The 20,442-nt window shown below is 37.2% G+C and overlaps 1 protein-coding gene across 1 annotated transcript in view; it reads right to left on the bottom strand.

The window, feature by feature from the left end:
* Positions 1-20,442, bottom strand: part of LOC136039408 (glutamate receptor ionotropic, kainate 2-like) — a gene marked incomplete in the record, with an annotated part of 174,727 nt that overhangs the window by 65,707 nt on the left and 88,578 nt on the right. Inside the window, 1 exon segment of the mRNA XM_065723135.1 lies at positions 2,399-2,602. Within this exon segment, the coding sequence (XP_065579207.1) occupies positions 2,399-2,602 (204 nt within the window).

Here is a 20,442-nt window from a genome sequence, read left to right as displayed (position 1 = left end):
TTCAACCCAATTTTGGGAAAGCTGAATTAATTTGGACCAAAAACAATGAACAAGCAGAGTCGCAATTTCAACTAATGGCAGCCAATGAAAACGCTTCCCTTTCAGGATGCATCTTGCGTGTATCTTTTCGCACATTGCAAAGAAAATAACTGCTCAATTCAAGTACTACTTCACCCAGTTTCCATTTAAGTAACCAGATTTTGATTTTTTTTCCAATTCTTGGTCCAATATTATATATTTTTTTAAATGTGTGAAAGGGGAGAGGGAGGGTCGTTGAATTTGGGCCTCAGCTCTAAGGTTAGAAATAGCTTTTATTCTGATAGGATGTAGTCTCTGGTCTAGGAATACACAAAAGTAAGAAAGATTTTGAAGAAAAATTGAGAGCTACTGGGAAGAAAACAAAGCTTTACAGGCTCAAAGTTACTATTAAAAAAAATATAAAAAGATATTTTGACAGTAGTGATTATTACACTTGTAAGCAGGTTTGAATAGTGAACTAATCGTATCTTTATTTGGAAATTTCAGGTGAAGTGGGCTTCGTAACATCAAACCAACCACCACTTGCTACACACCTTTATAAGATGGGAGAAATAAAACACTAATTTCGAGAACCTCAGAAGGTTATCTATTTGGGTGCCCTTAGGATGTTCCAGTGGTCGACTAGGGCTGGGGAAAAAGACAAAGAAAAACAAAACATGTTTGGTATCAAAAACTTTTATGTAATTTTTAAGAATTTGTAATGTAATTAAATTTAGTCTTGAAATAAAAATAAATAGCTTTTATCATTAATGATTCAGCTTTCTATTTGGATGAATCTCTTTTACTTGGTAATTTTTATCTCAAAACTTTGTTTTTGCTTTCCACTTATACAGGTGAGTAGGGGAGTATTCAAAAATAAGATTTTAAATACCAGGATGAAAATTTTGATCGTGGAGGTTTCAGTGGTCGACCTTTTATGGTTTCAAGATGAACATGGTTTCAAGAAGATGAGATGGTGTTGTTTACACTCCAGAAATGACACTAAAATTGGATTTTGGTGCCATATGGCATTTTCTGATGGTGTTATTCCACGAGGAAATTATAAAAAGCGTTTAAATGTGAATATTAGATTTCAAATAATATTAAACACCTCCCTACGATATCATAGTGCTCTAACAGTACTGAAGAAATAAAACAGAAAAAGGGACACTTATTAGCGTTTTTAGGTTCTTTTAAAAGTTCCCAGAAATTTCTCCCAAAATAAACTCTTACTATTAATTTAAATAATAGCTATCTTTCCTTAACCAGCATTGACAGCAATTTTTTCTTATGAGATGTTTTTTTTAACGTATCTAAGATTTTGGTTACTTTAGGCTCTCCTGTACTAGGGTACAACTTTTACCGCAACTATGCCCTTAACACGAAGTTCGATCGAATTCGTGTGTGTTATTTTCACACGAAGTTCGATCGAAATCTACAATGATTTTTTTCTTTTTCATTAGGAACATCCTAAAGATACACTTAGGGATCCCCCTCCCCAATGCAGAAGATGACTAGTGTCTAGACACCCAAAGTTTCTAATCTGGACGTCTAGCCTACTCATGTTTCCAACAAAGCTTGACTGAGGTCTGATCATTTGTTTTGCTTAACTTTCTAATAACAAGAATCTAAGCACCCAACTTGTCCAACAAAAAATAGGACAAGCTAGGTCCTCTAAATAGTGCAGTTAGGGCACACCCATTCTTATTTCCAAGCATATTTGGTAAGGATTTGGGTATCCTTTCTGTTATATTGCATGATGAAAACTTATTAGACCCTCCCTCCGCGCCCTAGACACAGGTCAGGTTGCATCTTAAGAATCAAAGAACATAGCTTTACTTTCTATCAAGCTTGGTTAAGACAGGGTTTCCTGCTCGGTTATACTTGCATAGCCAGAATCCAAAAATCCCCTCCCGTCCGCTCACATGAAAGTCGGATATATTATTCAACAGTCTAGAAAAAAGGTTTCTATCTGTTTTGGAAAATTATGAGGTACTTCAAACCTCAGAAAAAAACTATTCTTCCCCATTTTTCGTTCCCCATTACTGAATTTTTTGAATTTATATGTCTTACCTTTACCAAGCTAGGAACTGCTGATCATGATAAAAAAGGAAGCTGTAGCAATACCCCACAAGTTGAGCAACTTTTTTACATTACAATCTTTTTTTAATCCGCATTGAAAATATCAGATTGCTGGAGCAGATAAAGAAGTCGTAAAATAAAGAAGACGTAATGCCTCTAAAAGAAATATTGCCTCTCAATAAAAAATGCCTCTCTCAATAGAAATGCCTCTCAATAAAAAGAAATAGTTTGTCTTAATCTGGAAGCACCTGAGATAAGAAAGAAATGACATAGACATAACGAGGAAAAAAATTGTTACCTGATTTGTTGTCACGACCAGCGTGACATTCATGTTTCCATGATCATACAGTGCTGTGTGATCAGTAATGTTAATCCCATTGTCTAGTGTCCATTCTCCAACTTTAACAAATTCATGAGCTTTCAGTTTAAGAAGATCTAATTTGAAATTAACCCTTTGTCCTTCCTTGAATTGAATAGGACCAGTCAAACCTCTATACTCAACCTAAAAAAGGTAAATCCAAGCAAAAACAAAAGGTATTTCTAATTCCAATCTACATCAGGGGCAGCAATTGAAGATTGAAAAATAATTTAATTGTCCTCTCCCTTACATTTCGAAAAACGCTTTCCCGCATCTTTATAAAAAGAAATTGATGAAGATTCTCCCTTCCACCTACACTTTCGTAAATTGACGCCCCTTACCCACATAATAACTATCAATTCACGTTATTGTTGTAGTTTTTTTATAAATGAAAATTTTATTCAAAACAAAGATAACAGTTACTGATTTAGATGAATAATTAAATCCTAAAACGAGGAAAACTTCAATTGAGGACTGAGATCAAACTTAAAACGAACAAAAATTACTCATCCAGGATTTTGGCTACTGCCCCCACCCACCACCTATGCCTATCTATAAACCTTCTAAAGTCTATTGCGTCATTTGTGAATTAGTGAAAACTATTTGTTTTCTGAACCGTGCATTTTGTTTTCAAAATATGGACGAAAAAAAAGAAGAAATAACTATAATAATGAAGATGAATGAAAAATACTAAAGAAAATAAACTGAATGCTTAATGTATAATGATATTAATTCCTGGAAATCTCAGCAACTCAAGATCCAAGATTTTTTAATCTGGATCAGATGGCCCAATCTGTATCAGTGTCTGCTTTCTTTGTTTTTGATGTGTCTATTTGGTTTTTTCTGTTTGTTTTGGGGTTCATTTATTCTGTGAGAATATTTTCTGGCCGTTTTAAGTTTTAATTATTTCAGGACTGTTTCTGCTTGTCTTAAGTTTTAATACTACTCTTTACTTTTCTTTAAAAAACTTCTTTCTCTGAAAGTTTTCTCATAAAATTAATATCATGAAAAGAGAAATCACCAATGCAACAGCACAAACACAAAAAAAAGAAAAAGAGAGACAGAAGGAGAAAAGGAAGAATGTTTTCCTAAATTAGTGATTAATATAGACCAGCACTTGAATGAGGCCTTAACCCTACTCATCCATACAATCACATAGGTCAAACAGCATAGCCACACACAATCAACCATAAAGAATAATCCATGGACAGGCAGTCATGTCGTCAATAAGTATAAGTCGTCATTTACCAAACAATAGAAAAAATAATATAGACAAATAATTCAGAGGCAACACCCAACATAAGGGCTCATCAGGAGAATACACTGGCCTATATAGGGTTTCGCCACTCTAATATCTGTTTTTTGATTCAACAACAACTTCTAGATAATAAACTTGAAAAGATACTACTGGGAGAATGCTCAAAAGATTGCACATGAATGAAAATGGAGTAAGAGAATAAATATATATCAGATGCATCACTCAGCTCTCTTTATTTCTTACTCTTTAAACTCTTTTATTTGTGGCTTTTGACGTGAGGGTTGATTTGGTGAGGTGTGGAAAGGGCGTCATTCTGACATGCACATAATGTCTTTTCATTGAGTTCAAATTTTACCTCAATATTCCTCAAAGCCTTAACTTAATGTCACTAGGTGCTCCTAAGATATTGTAGATACGCCCTTTCGAGCAACTCGATGCATATGGAGTATTTCAATTTAGTTCAGCACACTTGTCAGCATTCCATGAAATTTCGAACTTAATAACCTTAGTCATTGCTTAGTTATTAAAGATAAGCCCTTTTGGCAACCTGGATGCATTTAAACTATATTGATTTGGCTTAACAGTAGTAGTAGTAGAAGTAGCAGCAATAATAGTTGTAGGAGTAGTAGTTATAATAGTAGCAGTAGTAGTAGTAGTAGTAGTGGTAATAGTAGTAGTGGCTGTATTAGTAGCAGAAGTAGTAGCAGACAAGCCAAAAGATGGATCATTGAGCAGTAGTTGCATGACCCTAGTGATACCAGCCTTTTTCTTTGGAAAACTAGTCAGCAGGATGTGACAGAAATTGTGAGTGAAAAGCGAAATAGAGCTGCTGGAGCGAATATGTGGTCCCTGAAAGTAGTGAAGTAAGTTTTACCCGTGATATTACCGTGTCACATTAATTTAGTGAATGGTTTTCTCTAAGAAGGTGAATTTTCCGATCATTTTAAACATGCCAGAGTAGTGGCATTGCATAAATGTAATGACCGAGAAGAGTTCAGCGATTATGAACCTATTTCGCTACTCCCAATTCTGGCTCGAATTTTTGAAAAAATATTATATAAGCGAGTGGCTGAGTTCTTGGAGCGGAAAGATTTCTTTTATTCAAACTAACTTGGTTTCAGAAAAGGATACTCTATGGGCATGCAGTTCAGTATTTAACATCTATGACTAATGGTGCTTTGGATGGGAAGTTGAAACTGCTGACTATACTCCTAGACATTTTGAAGGTGTTCGACACAATGGACCATGTGATTCTTCAGAAAAAGTTGGATAACTGTGGTATTAGAGGAAATGCGCTGAAAATTATTTAATCATATTTGAGTCACCGATCTATGTATGTGCAACTTAATGATATGAAATCAACCAATTACCATTTTCGTTGTGTTGTTCTCCCAGGGGCCTCTCCCCTCTCGGCCCTCTTTTCTTCTCAGTATTTATTAGTGATACCCACCAAGCAATCTGCGATTTGACAACGAATGTTGGGAATGCAGACAAAACAAATAAACCTAGGAAATCTCTTGTACTGTTTGCTGATAATACACATTTTTCAGCTGCGAAGCGCACCGAAGCTCAGTTTTTGAGGACACTCATTAATGATATGGAAAAAGCGAGAAATGGCTAAGACTAAATAAGCTGAAAGTAAATCACAGCAAATCGGGATTCGTTGTCTGGGTAAGATTGACTTCATATTACCCCTGGTTGCAAGAGCTTACAGTAGGAGACTTGAAAACAAGACGACAAAAATCAGTGAAATACCTATGTGTAATAATTGATGAAACATAATGTTTTTCCAGAGCATGTACAGTATATATCGTCGAAACAAGGCAAGGAATATAGGTATGATAAGGAATCTAAGTATCAGTTTCGGGAGAAACTTTTACATCTATTATATTTTTCTTTAGCTTATTTTATAAGATTCAACTAATGTATGATAGTATTAATAATATTGCTCCAATATGTCTTTGTCATATGTTTGAGACGGCTGATGATGTTCATGGGCATCAAATGAGACAGGTTGGTATGTATAGAAGGCCGATTAGAGTGTTTGCGAGGTCTGCTTTCTCTGCTCCTCATATTCTTCTGGTGCTGTGATATCAGATGCCATTTTCTATTAGGGACAGTGTTGAAAGGTTGAAATGTCAAAAAATGAATTGTCATTTTTTTTTATCTCTCTCAAGTTGTTCTATGTGTTTTATATATTTTTTTGTTTTGTTGTGAATTGGGATCCCGAATGTACTGATGAAAATTAATGTCTTTTATTTGGAGTGGCAATACAAGCCCAGGTTACTGAGAATTATGCTTTTTTTGTTATTTTTTGTGAGTAAATTAAGTCTCCATTGAAAATAAGATGTGGTAGCAGAAATAACGGTAGTAGAAGCAGCATTGACCGTCACATTCGCAGTCCCAATGGGAGTAATAGTAGTAGTAGTAGAAGTAGCAGTATTTGCCAGTAGTTGCATACGTGGTCACAAGTAGTCGCAGTCACGTGTAGTTGCAGTCTAAAGTTGTGGCAATCGCGGTCATAGTTAGTCACAAGTAGCAACAGTCCTAAGGGGTGGCAGCCACAGTCACAACTATTCGCAATCGCAAGTAGTCACAGTTGCAAGCAGTCGCGCTTACAGTTGCCGTAGCCGCACGTGGTCAGAGCTGAATTTACAGCAGTAAGAGAAGTTGTAGCCCTGAAAGTTTCTAACATCTTTAGCTGTTCCTAAGATATTGCAGATACAGCCTGGATGTGCATAGTTTCTTGTGATTTAGTTCAGCATCCCCCTAAATAATCCCTGGAGTCTAAACTTAACATCCTAATCCTTTTTGGGCACAAACAGGATCAAGAATTCCACCTTTTCTGATGATAAATCCTGCATGTAAACAATGGAGGAACTGTTTTATTTACAACCCTTGCCCAGGAGCGTGTAAGAGGCCGTGGCTCCTGAGAGGCATAGTTATTAGCCTTTTCAACTATTTGGAACAGAATTAATATCACAAAATCTCAATCAACATTAAGGGGGCGTGCTTTTAAAAAGGGCTTGAGGGTACCGGTTTCCCTTTAATCAATTTCAACATCAATTTTAACATACCCCAAAAGTTTCAACTAAATACTCTCAGCCATTCCTAAGATATTACTGATACGTCTTTTTTGACAACCAGCGTGGACATAGTAAGCTTTGATTTTGTTCAAGATCCTCCTCAACATTTCCTGAAAGTTTCATCTTAATACCTTAAACCTTTTTGAACACTCACATACCCCTTTCCTAATTCAACAATTGTTATTGTAAAAAAATCCAACATTGTTATCGTTTATTCATCTATTAGGCCCACCTGGATGTTACATTTTTATTAATTTTCTAAAGTGAGCTAGACAAGACTCTGTTTTGATTCTCAAATGGCTTTGTAAGACAAAGACTTTTTATTGTACAAAGAAGTTTTATTAATAAACAAATTTACAAAAATTGTTGAAACACATTATTCTTAGGGTGTTTTTTTTATATCCATTCTCCCCGAGAGCACGCTAGAATCCAACATTTTTATCGTGTATTCATCTATTTGGCCCATCTGGCTGTTATATTTTTATTAATTTTCTAAAGTGAGCTAGAAAAGACTCTCTTTAGATTCTCAAAATGGCTTCGTAAGACAAAGACTTTTTATTGTACACATAAGTCTTATTAATAAACAAATTTACGAACATTATTGAAACACATTATTCTTAGGGCAGGACATCAATATTATGCAACTAGGAAAGAGTTGTTTTCCAATATAAAGCCGCTAAATCAAGGATTGTCTACATAAATGCTGATAAATTTGCCGTAAATATATATACAAAATCAAAAATATAATACTGCATGAAAACCATTGCTTTTAATCAATTAATCTTGTACTCGCTTTCCAATTTGGTCTGAGAAAACCGTGTAATCCAACGAGAACGAGTATAAACCACACAATGTACTCAACAATTTCTTGAATGAACCTTTTCCTTATTCCCTTCAATCAGTGGTTTCATACATTTACCACTGTAAATTAAAACCTTCTAAAACAAACAGAAATCATCTTCTAAAAACAGAGAAACCCCCTCATTGTATTTAAGATATGGCTAACATCGCTTCTTGCCTTTAAGAAAACATTAAATCTACTTCAATATCTTTTCTTCTTTAATTTTATATTTAATTATTGTTTAAAAGGGAAATAGAACTTGAAACATTTTGTCGAATGAACTTTCTCCCTATTTAAATTGATTTCCCAATAGTTGGCCACCCGAGGCATCCATATGGCAGCTGTCATCATCACTTAAGTGTTTTCTGACGTTTGAATAGTCCGATAGATATTTTTCGTTTGAATAGTGGGAATATACTATTTGATTGTCAGAACGTAATGACCCAAGGCAGCTCACGTCACCGTGGCACTCAATGGCTGGCTCGTGGCACTTTCTGGCGCACATTATCACACCTAAAGCGTTTTCAGAAATTTTCCTCCAAAAATAACTGTATTCACGAGAATATGTTGTCTAAACTTAAAGGAATTTCCCCAATAGCGTTTCTTCTGGACTCGAGGCATCCATGTGAAACCCGTCATTATCACTTCTGGAGCACATTATCATTCCTAATGCATTTTCAGACGTTTTCGTGATGAAAATAACTTTTCTAACTCTATAGGTTTGTGGAAGCGGTTATTTGCATATTGTCTTAAATTTTCAAACATCAAAAACTTCATGCCCCTTTGTGGCAATATTTAAATGCCCTGTGACACCCTGAGGCGCACATTATCATTCCTAAGGGATTTTCCTACAAAAAGAACCCGGCAAACTAAAATTTGCCATTCTTTTTATTTGAACAGCGGGACTTTCCATTTCAATGCCTGGCTCTTAGCACCCTCTGACACAAATTACCTTTTCTAAAGCATTTTTAGACGTTTTCCTATAAAAATAATAGTATACAAAAAATGATCGTTTAGACTTAAGGAAAATCATCACGGTTCCACCGGCCCCAGTTCCAGTTCTGACACCGTTTTCGTCACTTCTGCCTCCAGTTCCACAGCTCCGGTTCCATCAATTCTGGATCCCCCACTTCTTCACCCCGAGTAAAAAGTTCCAATTCGACCCCAAGCTCCACCTACTATGGGATTTTGTATGCGGCTACCACTGTGGCAATCTATCGCTGGTCATCGAAAATAGCTAATTTATTCTATGTTTTTTTTTTCAAAAAGTATTACTAATACACCGGAAGGACAAACACTGACATCTTGTTTTAAAATGTGAAGATGAAATATTTCAAGAAAGTTTGTGTCCATGATAAAGTTATCGTAACATTGAATGCTGACAAAGAGAAATATTTCAACTATGAAACAATATGAAGCACTAATGGGTGTCTTATTGCGAATGTATGCGCGCGTTGTAAGGATAGTGAGGAGTTAAAATTCCTTCGGTGTACCGACGAAATTCAAAACACTAATGGTGGAAATACCAAAGTAAAAATTCTAGATTTGATAGAGCTCAAAGAAAATGCAAACATAAATCTTTTAGTTTATGACAAAGGTCAACTTCTTGCTTGTGCTGCTGGTAACACGCTACCTATTGATAGATCATATCGACATCTTTCCGGTATTACCTTTCAAAGAAGACAAGAAGAAGATAAGCCCAATAAAGCATCAATATCTTAAGCCATATCTTATCTATGTGCCAAATCTGCAATCTATTTAAAATAATGTTAAAATAGACAGTGAAATCGCAAGTAAAATAAAAAGGACAGTGGTAGAAAATATAACAAAGGAACATAAAGATGAATTTATGAAAAACAAAGCACCCGCAAACGTCACTAGTACCATCGACGGTTTATCAACATACAAAATCCTGGAATCAGCAGAACTCGGAGCGGAATTGTTGGAATCGGAGCTGTGGAGTTTGAGGGCAGAAGTGGGGATACAGAACTGACGGAACCGGAGCTGTGAAATTTTAGGCAAAAGTGACGGAAACGATGTCAGAAGTGGAACTGGGGTCGGTGGACCCTTGGGAATTTTCTCAAGGGAAAGTTTAAGTTTAAACGGTCGATTTTAGTGTATACATTTTTTTTGTAGGAAAATCGCTCAAAATGCTTTAGAAATGGTAATGTGTGCCAGAAAGTCCTACGAGTCAGGCATTGAAATGGAAAATCCTGCTGTTGAATTAAAAAGATTGGCCAATTTTAGCTTATACGGTTATTTTTGTAGGAAAATGCCTTAGGATAGATAATATGTGCCACAGGATGCTACAGGGCATTCACATATTGCAACGGTGGTGCATGAAGTATGTTGATGTTTGAAAATCTTGGAAAATATACAAATCACCGCTTCCACAAACCATTGACGTTAGAAAAAATAATTGTATCACGAAAATGTCTGAAAATACATTAGGAATGATAATGTATGCCAGTAGATGCCACAAACCAGTTGTAGTCTCCCGTGATGGCGTGAACTGCCTAGGAATATCACTTTCTAACAATGAAATGGTATATTTCCACTATTCAAATAAAAATATTTATCAGGCTATTCAAATGTCAGAAGACTCTTAAGTGATGATTACGGGTGCTACATAGATATCTTGGGTGTCCAAATTGTGCTTCGATGGCATCAATTTCCACGAGTCATCAGAAGAAACATTATTGGGATTTTTTTTTTTGAGTTTGGAAAATTAATTCTAGTGTATACGGTTGTTTTTGTAGGAAAATGTTTTTGTCTGGAAATGCTTTAGATGTGATAATGTGCGCCAGAGGGTGCCACGAGCCAGCCATTGAGTTCCACTGTGTCCTGAAAAGCCTTGGAATATCACATTGTAACAGTGAACTATTATGTTCCCAGAATATAAATTAAACATATCTGTCGTACTATTCAAATGTCAGAAAATTGTTAAGTCATGATGACGGGTGCCACGAATGCTTCTGGCAGCCAACTTCTTGAAAATCACTTGAAATAAGGAGAAAGTCCATTCAAGAAAATGTATTAAATTCTATGTTCGTTTTAAACAATAAGGATATATAATATTAAAGACGAAAAGATATTGAAATAGATCAAATGTTTTGCTAAATGTAAAGAGCGATGTTAAAACTTAAGAGTCATATCTAGAATGCAAGGAGGGGGTTGTTCTGTTTTAGAAGGTGATTTCTTTAGGTTTTGGAAGGCTTTAATTTTACAGAAGAAAATTTATAAAACTACTAGCTTAAGTGAATAAGGAAATTGTTTATCCACTAAAATGCTGAATACATTATATGATTTATACTTTTCTCGTCGGATTAAGAGGTTTCTAAGACCAAATTAGAGCCCGAGTACAAGATTTATTGACGGTTTTCATATAGTATTATATTTTTGATGTTTTGGATATACTTACAGTGAATTTCTCAACATTGAAGAGTGGAAAATCAACCCTTGCCTAGCTGTATAATATTGATTTCAGTGCCCTAAGAAAAGTGTTGTTTAATAATGTTTGTAACTTTGTTTATCAATAGAATTTGTATGTACATTAAATGTTTTTCTCTTTCAAAGCTCTTTGAAAATCAAAACAGAGTCTTGTCTAGCTCATGTTTGAAAATTAATAACAATGTAATAACCTGGTTGGCATAATCGATGAATTAACAATAACAATGTTGGATTCTAGCGCGATCTCGGGGAGAATGGATATAAAATACGCGATCCATTGCTTTTTCAATTTAGAAATTGCGCAAAGAATTTGCCGAGCGGGGAAACAGCTTATCGCATAGAATTTGTTTCTCCGAATATAACATTAGGAATAATTTGCTGTTACAGGTACTAAAGGCATCTTTCTCTTGGGAAAAAAATCTGGTCTTACGTTTGATTCCTATAGCGGACAAAAATCTTTGATGATGCATTATAAAAGTGTCCCGATCGAAATTTTTTTTAAGAAAATGTCTCGAAGAAAAAAATCTTGAAGAAAAAAGAAAACGAAATCTTGAAAAAAAGAAATATCGAAAAAAAAATCTTGAAGAAAAGAAATATTTCGAAGAAAAAAATTCTTGAGGAAAGAAATATCTCAAAGTATTAGGTATCGACCACGTTTGCGCTATCCTTAGTTACAACTGGGGCTTCCCCACTTGACTAACGGGCGTTGAGCTATAACAAGCACGTGAGATTATGTCATCCTCAACATAGGTAAAGAAACTTCTACAACATAACAACCACCTTTATCTTGAAGAAAATCAATTACACCTAGTGTATGTCGTCGAAATGGTCTGGTCTTAAGTTCGATTCCTATAGCGGACAAACATCTTTGATGACGCATTATAAAAGTTTCCCGAGCGAAAAAATCTTGAAGAAAATGTCTTGAAGAAAAAAAGAAATATCGAAAAAAATCTTGAAGAAAAAGAAATCTTGAAGAAAAGAAATATTTTGAAGAAAAAATTCTTGAGGAAAAAACTTCTCAAAGTACTACGTAACACCCATGTTTGCGCTATCCTTAGTTACAACTGGGACTTCCCCACTTGACTAACGGGCGTTGAGCTGTAACAAGTCACGTGAGATTACGTCATCCTCAACAAAATTAGAAAAAATGAGGTATTTTTAACTTACGAACGGGTGGTCGGATCTCAATGAAATTTGACATTTAGAAGGATATCGTGTCTCAGAGCTCTTATTTTATATCCCACAAGATCTGGTGACATTGGGGGGGGGAGTTGGGAGGGGGAAACCTAAAACTGAGAAAACACTTAGTGTGGAGGGATTGGGATGAAACTTGGTTGGAAAAATAAGCACAAGTCCTAGATACATGATTGACATAACTGGAACGGATCCGCTCTCTCTGGGGTAGTTGGGGGGGGGGGTTAATTCTTAAAAATTAGAAAAATGAGGTATTTTTAACTTACGAACGGGTGATCGGATCTCAATGAAATTTGATATTTAGAAGGATATCGTGTCTCAAAGCTCTTATTTTAAGTCTCGACCGGATCTGGTGACATTGGGTGAAATTTGGGGTGGGGGAACCTAAAATGATGGAAAACGCTTAGATTTAAGGAATCGGGATGAAACTTGGTGGGAAAAATAAGCAGAAGTCTCAGATACGTGATTTACATAATTGGAACGGATCTGCTCTATTGGGGGGGGGGGATTTATCGGGATGAAACTTGGTTGGAAAAGTAAGCACAAGTCCTAGATACATGATTGACATAACTGGAACGGATCCGCTCTCTCTGGGGTAGTTGGGGGGGGGGAGGGGTTAATTCTTAAAAATTAGAAAAATGAGGTATTTTTAACTTACGAACGGGTGATCGGATCTCAATGAAATTTGATATTTAGAAAGATATCGTGTCTCAAAGCTCTTATTTTAAGTCTCGACCGGATCTGGTGACATTGGGTGAAATTTGGGGTGGGGGAACCTAAAATGATGGAAAACACTTAGATTTAAGGAATCGGGATGAAACTTGGTGGGAAAAATAAGCAGAAGTCTCAGATACGTGATTTACATAATTGGAACGGATCTGCTCTATTGGGGGGGGGGATTTATCCTGAAAAATTAGAAAAAATGGCGTATTTTAACTTACGAAGGAGTGATCGGATCTTCATGAAACTTAATATTTGGAAGGACCTCATAACTCAGATCTCTTATTTTAAATCTCAACGAGATCCAGCGTAATTGGGGGGGGGGTAGTAGGGGGGAACCAGAAATCTTAGAAAATACTTAAAGCGGGGAGATCAGGATGAAACTGGATGGGAAGAATAAAAACCTGTCTAGGATACGTGACTGACATAACCGGACCGGATCTGCTCTCTTTGGGGTAGTTGGAGAGGGGGGAGGGGTTAATTCTGAAAAATTAGAAAAAATGGGGTATTTTTAACTTACGAACAGGTGATCGGATCTCAATGAAATTTGATATTTAGAAGGATATCGTGTCTCGGAGTTCTTATTTTAAATCCGACCGGATCTGGTGATATTGGGGGGAGTTGGGAGGGGGAAACCGAAAACTTGGAAAACACTCAGAGTGGAGGGATCGGGATGAAACTTGGTGGGAAAAATAAGCACAAGTCCTTAATACATGATTGACATAACCGGAATGGATCCGCTCTCTTTGGGGTAGTTTGGGGGTTAACTGCTGAAAAGTTAGAAAAAAAGAGGTATTTTTAACTTACGAACGGGTGATCGGATCTCAATGAAATTTGATATTTAGAAGGATATCGTGTCTCAAAGCTCTTATTTTAAGTCTCGACCGGATCTGGTGAAATTGGGTGAAATTTGGGGCGGGAGAACCTAAAATGATGGAAAACGCTTAGATTTAAAGAACCGGGATGAAACTTGGTGGGAAAAATAAGCGGAAGTCTCAGATACGTGATTTACATAATTGGAACGGATCTGCTCTATTTGGGGGGGGGGATTTATCCTGAAAAATTAGAAAAAATGGCGTATTTTAACTTACGAAGGAGTGATCGGATCTTCATGAAACTTCATATTTGGAAGGACCTCATAACTCAGATCTCTTATTTTAAATCTCAACGAGATCCAGCGTAATTGGGGGGGGGGCAGTTGGGGGGAACCGGAAATCTTAGAAAATACTTAAAGCGGGGAGATCAGGATGAAACTGGATGGGAAGAATAAAAACCTGTCTAGGATACGTGACTGACATAACCGGACCGGATCTGCTCTCTTTGGGGTAGTTGGAGAGGGGGGAGGGGTTAATTCTGAAAAATTAGAAAAAATGGGGTATTTTTAACTTACGAACAGGTGATCGGATCTCAATGAAATTTGATATTTAGAAGGATATCGTGTCTCGGAGCTCTTATTTTAAATCCTACCGGATCTGGTGATATTGGGGGGAGTTGGGAGGGGGAAACCGAAAACTTGGAAAACACTCAGAGTGGAGGGATCGGGATGAAACTTGGTGGGAAAAATATGCACAAGTCCTTGATACATGATTGACATAACCGGAATGGATCCGCTCTCTTTGGGGTAGTTTGGGGGTTAACTCTGAAAAGTTAGAAAAAATGAGGTATTTTTAACTTACGAACGGGTGATCGGATCTCAATGAAATTTGATATTTAGAAGGATATCGTGTCTCAAAGCTCTTATTTTAACTCTCGACCGGATCTGGTGACATTGGGTGAAATTCGGGGTGGGGGAACCTAAAATGATGGAAAACGCTTAGATTTAAGGAATCGGGATGAAACTTGGTGGGAAATATAAGCATAAGTCTCAGATACGTGATTTACATAATTGGAACGGATCTGCTCTATTTGGGGGGGGGGATTTATCCTGAAAAATTAGAAAAAATGGCGTATTTTAACTTACGAAGGAGTGATCGGATCTTCATGAAACTTCATATTTGGAAGGACCTCATAACTCAGATCTCTTATTTTAAATCTCAACGAGCTCCAGCGTAATTGGGGGGGCAGTTGGGGGGAACCGAAAATCTTAAAAAATACTTAAAGCGGGGAGATCAGGATGAAACTGGATGGGAAGAATAAAAACCTGTCTAGGATACGTGACTGACATAACCGGACCGGATCTGCTCTCTTTGGGGTAGTTGGAGAGGGGGGAGGGGTTAATTCTGAAAAATTAGAAAAAATGGGGTATTTTTAACTTACGAACAGGCGATCGGATCTCAATGAAATTTGATATTTAGAAGGATATCGTGTCTCGGAGCTCTTATTTTAAATCCGACCGGATCTGGTGATATTGGGGGGAGTTGGGAGGGGGAAACCGAAAACTTGGAAAACACTCAGAGTGGAGGGATCGGGATGAAACTTGGTGGGAAAAATAAGCACAAGTCCTTGATACATGATTGACATAACCGGAATGGATCCGGTCTCTTTGGGGTAGTTTAGGGGTTAACTCTGAAAAGTTAGAAAAAATGAGGTATTTTTAACTTACGAACGGGTGATCGGATCTCAATGAAATTTGATATTTAGAAGGATATCGTGTCTCAAAGCTCCTATTTTAAGTCCCAACCGGATCTGGTGACATTGGGGGGAGTTTGGGGTACGGGAACCTAAAATGATTGAAAACGCTTAGATTGAAGGGATCGGGATGAAACTTGGTGGGAAAAATAAGTAGAAGCCTTAGATACACGATTTACACAATTGGAACTGATCCGCTCTATTGGGGGGGGGGGGGGGGTAATTCTGAAAAATTAGAAAAATGACGTATTTTCAACTTGCCAAGGAGTGATCGGATCTTAATGAAATTTCATATTTAGAAGGACCTCGTAACTCAGATCTCTTGTTTTAAATCTCAACCGGATCCAGCGTAATTGGGGGGGGGCAGTTGGGGGTACCGGAAATCATTGAAAATACTTAAAAGCGGTGAGATCAGGATGAAACTGGATGGGAAGAATAAAAACCTGTCTAAGATACGTAACTGACGTAACCGGACCGGATCTGCTCTCTTTGGTGGTGTTGGGGGGGGATTTGGAAAATTGATGTATTTGTAACTTACGAAAGGGTGACCAGATCTTAATGAAATTTGATATTTCGCAGGATCTTGTGCTTTAAAGCTCTAATTTTAAATTCCGACCCGATCCTCTGACATTGGTGGGATTGGAGGGAGAAACCGGAGTTCTTGGAAAACGTGAAAATTGGGGTATTTTATCTTACGAATAGATGATCGGATCTTAATGGAATTTGATATTTAGAAGGAATTCATGTCTAAGAGCTCTTATTTCAAATCCCGACCAGATCTTTTGACATTCGAGGGAGTTGGAGGAGTAAATCTTGGAAAACCCTTTGAGTGGAGGAATCGGGATGAAGCTTGGTGGATAGAATAAGCAAATGTCCTTGATACGTGATTGACGGAACCGTACTGCATTCGCTCTCTTTGAGGGAGTTGGGGGGAGGGGTTCAGTGATTTGGAGAGTTTGGTCCTTCTGGACGTGCTAGGACGATGAAAATTGGTAGGCGTGTCAGGGAGCTGCACAAAATGACTTGATAAAGTCGTTTTCCCAGATTCGACCATCTGGGGGGCTAAAGGGAGAGGAAAAATTCGAAAAATTAGGTACTTATAACATACGAGTGGGTGATCGGATCTTAATGAATTTTGATATTTAGAAGGACATCGTATCTCAGAGCTCTCATTTTAAATCCTGACCGGCATTAAACCTCTTATTTTCCGTTTTAAATCAATCTATTGATTCATAGAATTTTGTTAGAGCTCATACCATATGATCTCTTGGCTCTTAGCTCTTCATGCCTCGTCACAAGTGCCATATGAGCTCTTAGCTCTTGTTCTTAAAGCTAACTGTTTGAAATACAGTCAGTCAGACAGGTACACGAAACAATCCCTAGACACTTTCTCTGGAAAATATCTAACAAATTCACAGAAACGAAAACACGAAAAATTCTCACTGGTTAAGATCACTGGTGGGGACGAAATAATTGAAAATGGCAAAAAGTGTGGGGAAAAATTCGAAATTTGTAAAAACTTTACAACAAAATCTGAAAAATCTAAATTTCTTAAATATTTATGACTAAAATAGAAGAAAAAAAATGTATGAACAATGATCGAAACTGGTTAAGATACCCTCGACTGCAATGGGAAATTCGTGTTTTCGCTCGACAAAATTAGAAATCTGGAATAAGTTTAAAACAAAAATTGAAAAACTGCGAAAGCTTTAGGACTAAAGTGGAAAATTTTTGAAAGCTTTACGGCAAACACCAAAAGATTTAAAAGGTAAATAGTTTGCAAAGAAAACAAGAGCTAAGAGCTCATATGGCACTTGTGACGAGGCCAGAAGAGCTAAGAGCCAAGAGCTCATATGGTATGAGCTCTAACAAAATTCTAAGAATCAATAGATTGATTTAAAAGGAAAATCAGAGGCTTAATGCCGGTCGGGATTTAAAATAATAGCTCTAAGTCACGATGTCCTTCTAAATATCAAAATTCATTAAGATTCGATCACACACTCGTAAGTTATAAATACCTCATTTTTTCTAATTTTTCCTCCCTTTAGACCCCCAGATGGTCAAATCTGGGAAAACGACTTTATCAAGTCAATTTGTGCAGCTCACTGACACGCCTACCAATTTTCATCGTCCTAGCACGTCCCGAAGCACCAAACTCGCCAAAGCACTGGACCCCTCCCCCAACTCCCCCAAAGAGAGCGAATCCAGTACGGTTACGTCAATCACGTGTCTACGACATTTGCTTATTCTATCCACCAAGCTTCATTCCGATTCCTCCGCTCTAAGCGTTTTCGAAGATTTCCGATTTCCCCCTCCAACTCCCCCAATGTCAACAGACCTGTTCGAGATTTAAAACATGAGCTCTGAGACATGAACTCCTTCTAAATATCAAATTTAATTAAGATCCAGTCACCCGTTCTCAAGTTAAAAATACCTCAATGTTTCTAATTTTTCCAAACTAACACCCCCCAGCTCCTCCAAAGAGATAGGATCCGTTCCAATTATGTCAATCACGTATCTAGAGATTGTGCTTATTCTTCCCATCAAGTTTCAACTCGATCTCTCCAATCTAAGCGTTTTCCAAGATTTCTGTTTCCCTCCTCCAACCCCCTGTGTCCCGGATCCAATTCGAGTCGAAAAATGGAGCCTCTGAGACATAAGATCTTTCTACACACCAAATTTAATTAAGATCCGATTCCCTATTCGTAAGATAAAAATACCCCAATTTTCACGTCTTCCAAGAGTTCCGGTTTCCCCCTCCAACTCTTGTCACAGGATCTGGTCGGAATTTGAAATAAGAGCTTTATAGCACAAGATCCTTCTAAATATCAAATTTCATTAAGATCTGACTACCCGTTCATAAGTTACAAATACCTCATTTTTCCGAATTACCCCCCCCCCCCCCCCAAATCCACCAAAGAGAACGGATCCAGTCAAGTTATATCAGTCACGTATCTTAGACTTGTTTTTATTCTTTCCATCCAGTTTCATCCTGATCTCTCCGCTTTAAGTATTCCCCCCCCCCCCAATGACGCTGGATCCGGTTAAAATTTAAAATAAGAAATCTGAGTTACGAGATCCTTCTAAATGTGCAGTTTCATGAAGATCCGATCACTCCTTCGTAAGTTAAAAATACGTCATTTTTTCTAATTTTTCAGAATTGAAAATACATTTTTCCCACCAAGTTTCATCCCGATCCCTCCACTCTAAGTGTTTTCCAAGATTTTAGGTTTCCCCCTCCAAACTCCCCCCCAATGTCACCAGATCCAGTTGGGATTTAAAACAAGAGCTTTGAGACACGATATCCTTCCAAACATCACATTTCATTAAAATCTGATGAACCGTTCGCAAGTTAAAAATACTTCATTTTTTCCGAATTAACCGACCCCCACTCCCCCCAGATGGTCAAATCGGAAAAAAACTATTTCTTATTTAATATGGTCCGGTTCCTGATACGCCTGCCAAATTTTATCGTCCTAGCTTACCTGGAAGTGCCTAAAGTAGCAAAACTGGGACCGACAGACAGACCGACATAATTTGCGATTACTATATGTCACTTGGTTAATACCAAGTTCCATAAAATATGGAAATATTTTTAATCCACATGAGAAAATTGAAAATCTGTGCTTCAGGATTTATCGGCAGCAATTGGAAATATATGCTTTCCCCAGTATCAATACTTCATAGCATGAAGTGTTCGATGGCATCAAACAGTTCGTGGTAACGAACTGTAGTAAGGAGAGACCCGGCTCAATAGTAACCAAAAATCTAAAAAATGGAATTTTGATATCAATAGCTACATCAAAAGAATCGCATTTTAATGCTGATTTTAAATATATAAGTTTCATCAAGTTTAGTCTTACCCATCAAAATTTACGAACCTGAGAAAATTTGCGCTATTTTAGAAAATAAGGGGAAACACCCCCTAAAAGTCATAGAATCTTAACGACACCATCAGATTCAGCGTATCAGAGAACCCTACTGTAGAAGTTTCAAGCTCCTATCTACAAAAATGTGGAATATTGTATTTTTTTGCCAGAAGGCAGATTACGGATGCGTGTTTATTTGTTTTTGTTTTTTTTCTTCTTTTCCCCAGGGGTGATCGTATCGACCCAGTTGTCCTATAATACTGCGAGAGGGCTCATTCTAACGGAAATGAAAAGTTCTAGTGCCCTTTTTAAGTGACCAAAAAAATTGGAGGCACCTAGGCCCCCTCCCAAGCTAATTATTTTCCCAAAGTCAACGGATCAAAATTCTGAGATAGCCATTTTATTCAACGTAGTCGAAAAACCTTATAACTATGTCTTTGGGGACGACTTACTCCCCCACAGTCCCAATGGGAGGGGCTACAAGTTACAAACTTTGACCAGTGCTTACATATAGCAATGGTTATTGGGAAGTGTACAGGCGTTTTCAGGAGGATTTTTTTGGTTGGGGGAGGGGTTGAGAAGAGGGGGATATGCTGAGGGAACTTTCCATCGAGAATTTTGTCATGGGGGAAGAAAATTTCCATGAAGGGCGCGCAGGATTTAGCATTACTTAAAAAAAAACAATGGAAAAATAAATATGAAAAAGTTTTTTCAGCTTTAAAAAAGGAGCAGCATTAAAACTTAAAACGAACAGAAATTATTACCCATATGAGGGGCTCACCTCCTCCTAATACCTCGCTCTTTACGCTAAAGTATTTTTCAGTAATTTCAACTATTTACTCTACGGCTTTTGTGATTCAGGGGTCATTCTTAATGAATTGGGACAAAATTTAAGCTTTAGTGTAAAGAGCGAGGTACTGACGAGGGGGCGAACCCCCTCATACATGTAATAAAAACATGAGAATACAAAAGTTCTTTACGTAAGCTAATTTATAAGT

Source organism: Artemia franciscana, chromosome 2 (assembly GCF_032884065.1).
Source record: "Artemia franciscana chromosome 2, ASM3288406v1, whole genome shotgun sequence".
In the NCBI taxonomy this organism is placed as follows: domain Eukaryota; kingdom Metazoa; phylum Arthropoda; class Branchiopoda; order Anostraca; family Artemiidae; genus Artemia; species Artemia franciscana.
The sequence above is the reverse complement of the archived record's forward strand: the minus strand, read 5'-3'. Positions and strand labels throughout refer to the sequence as shown.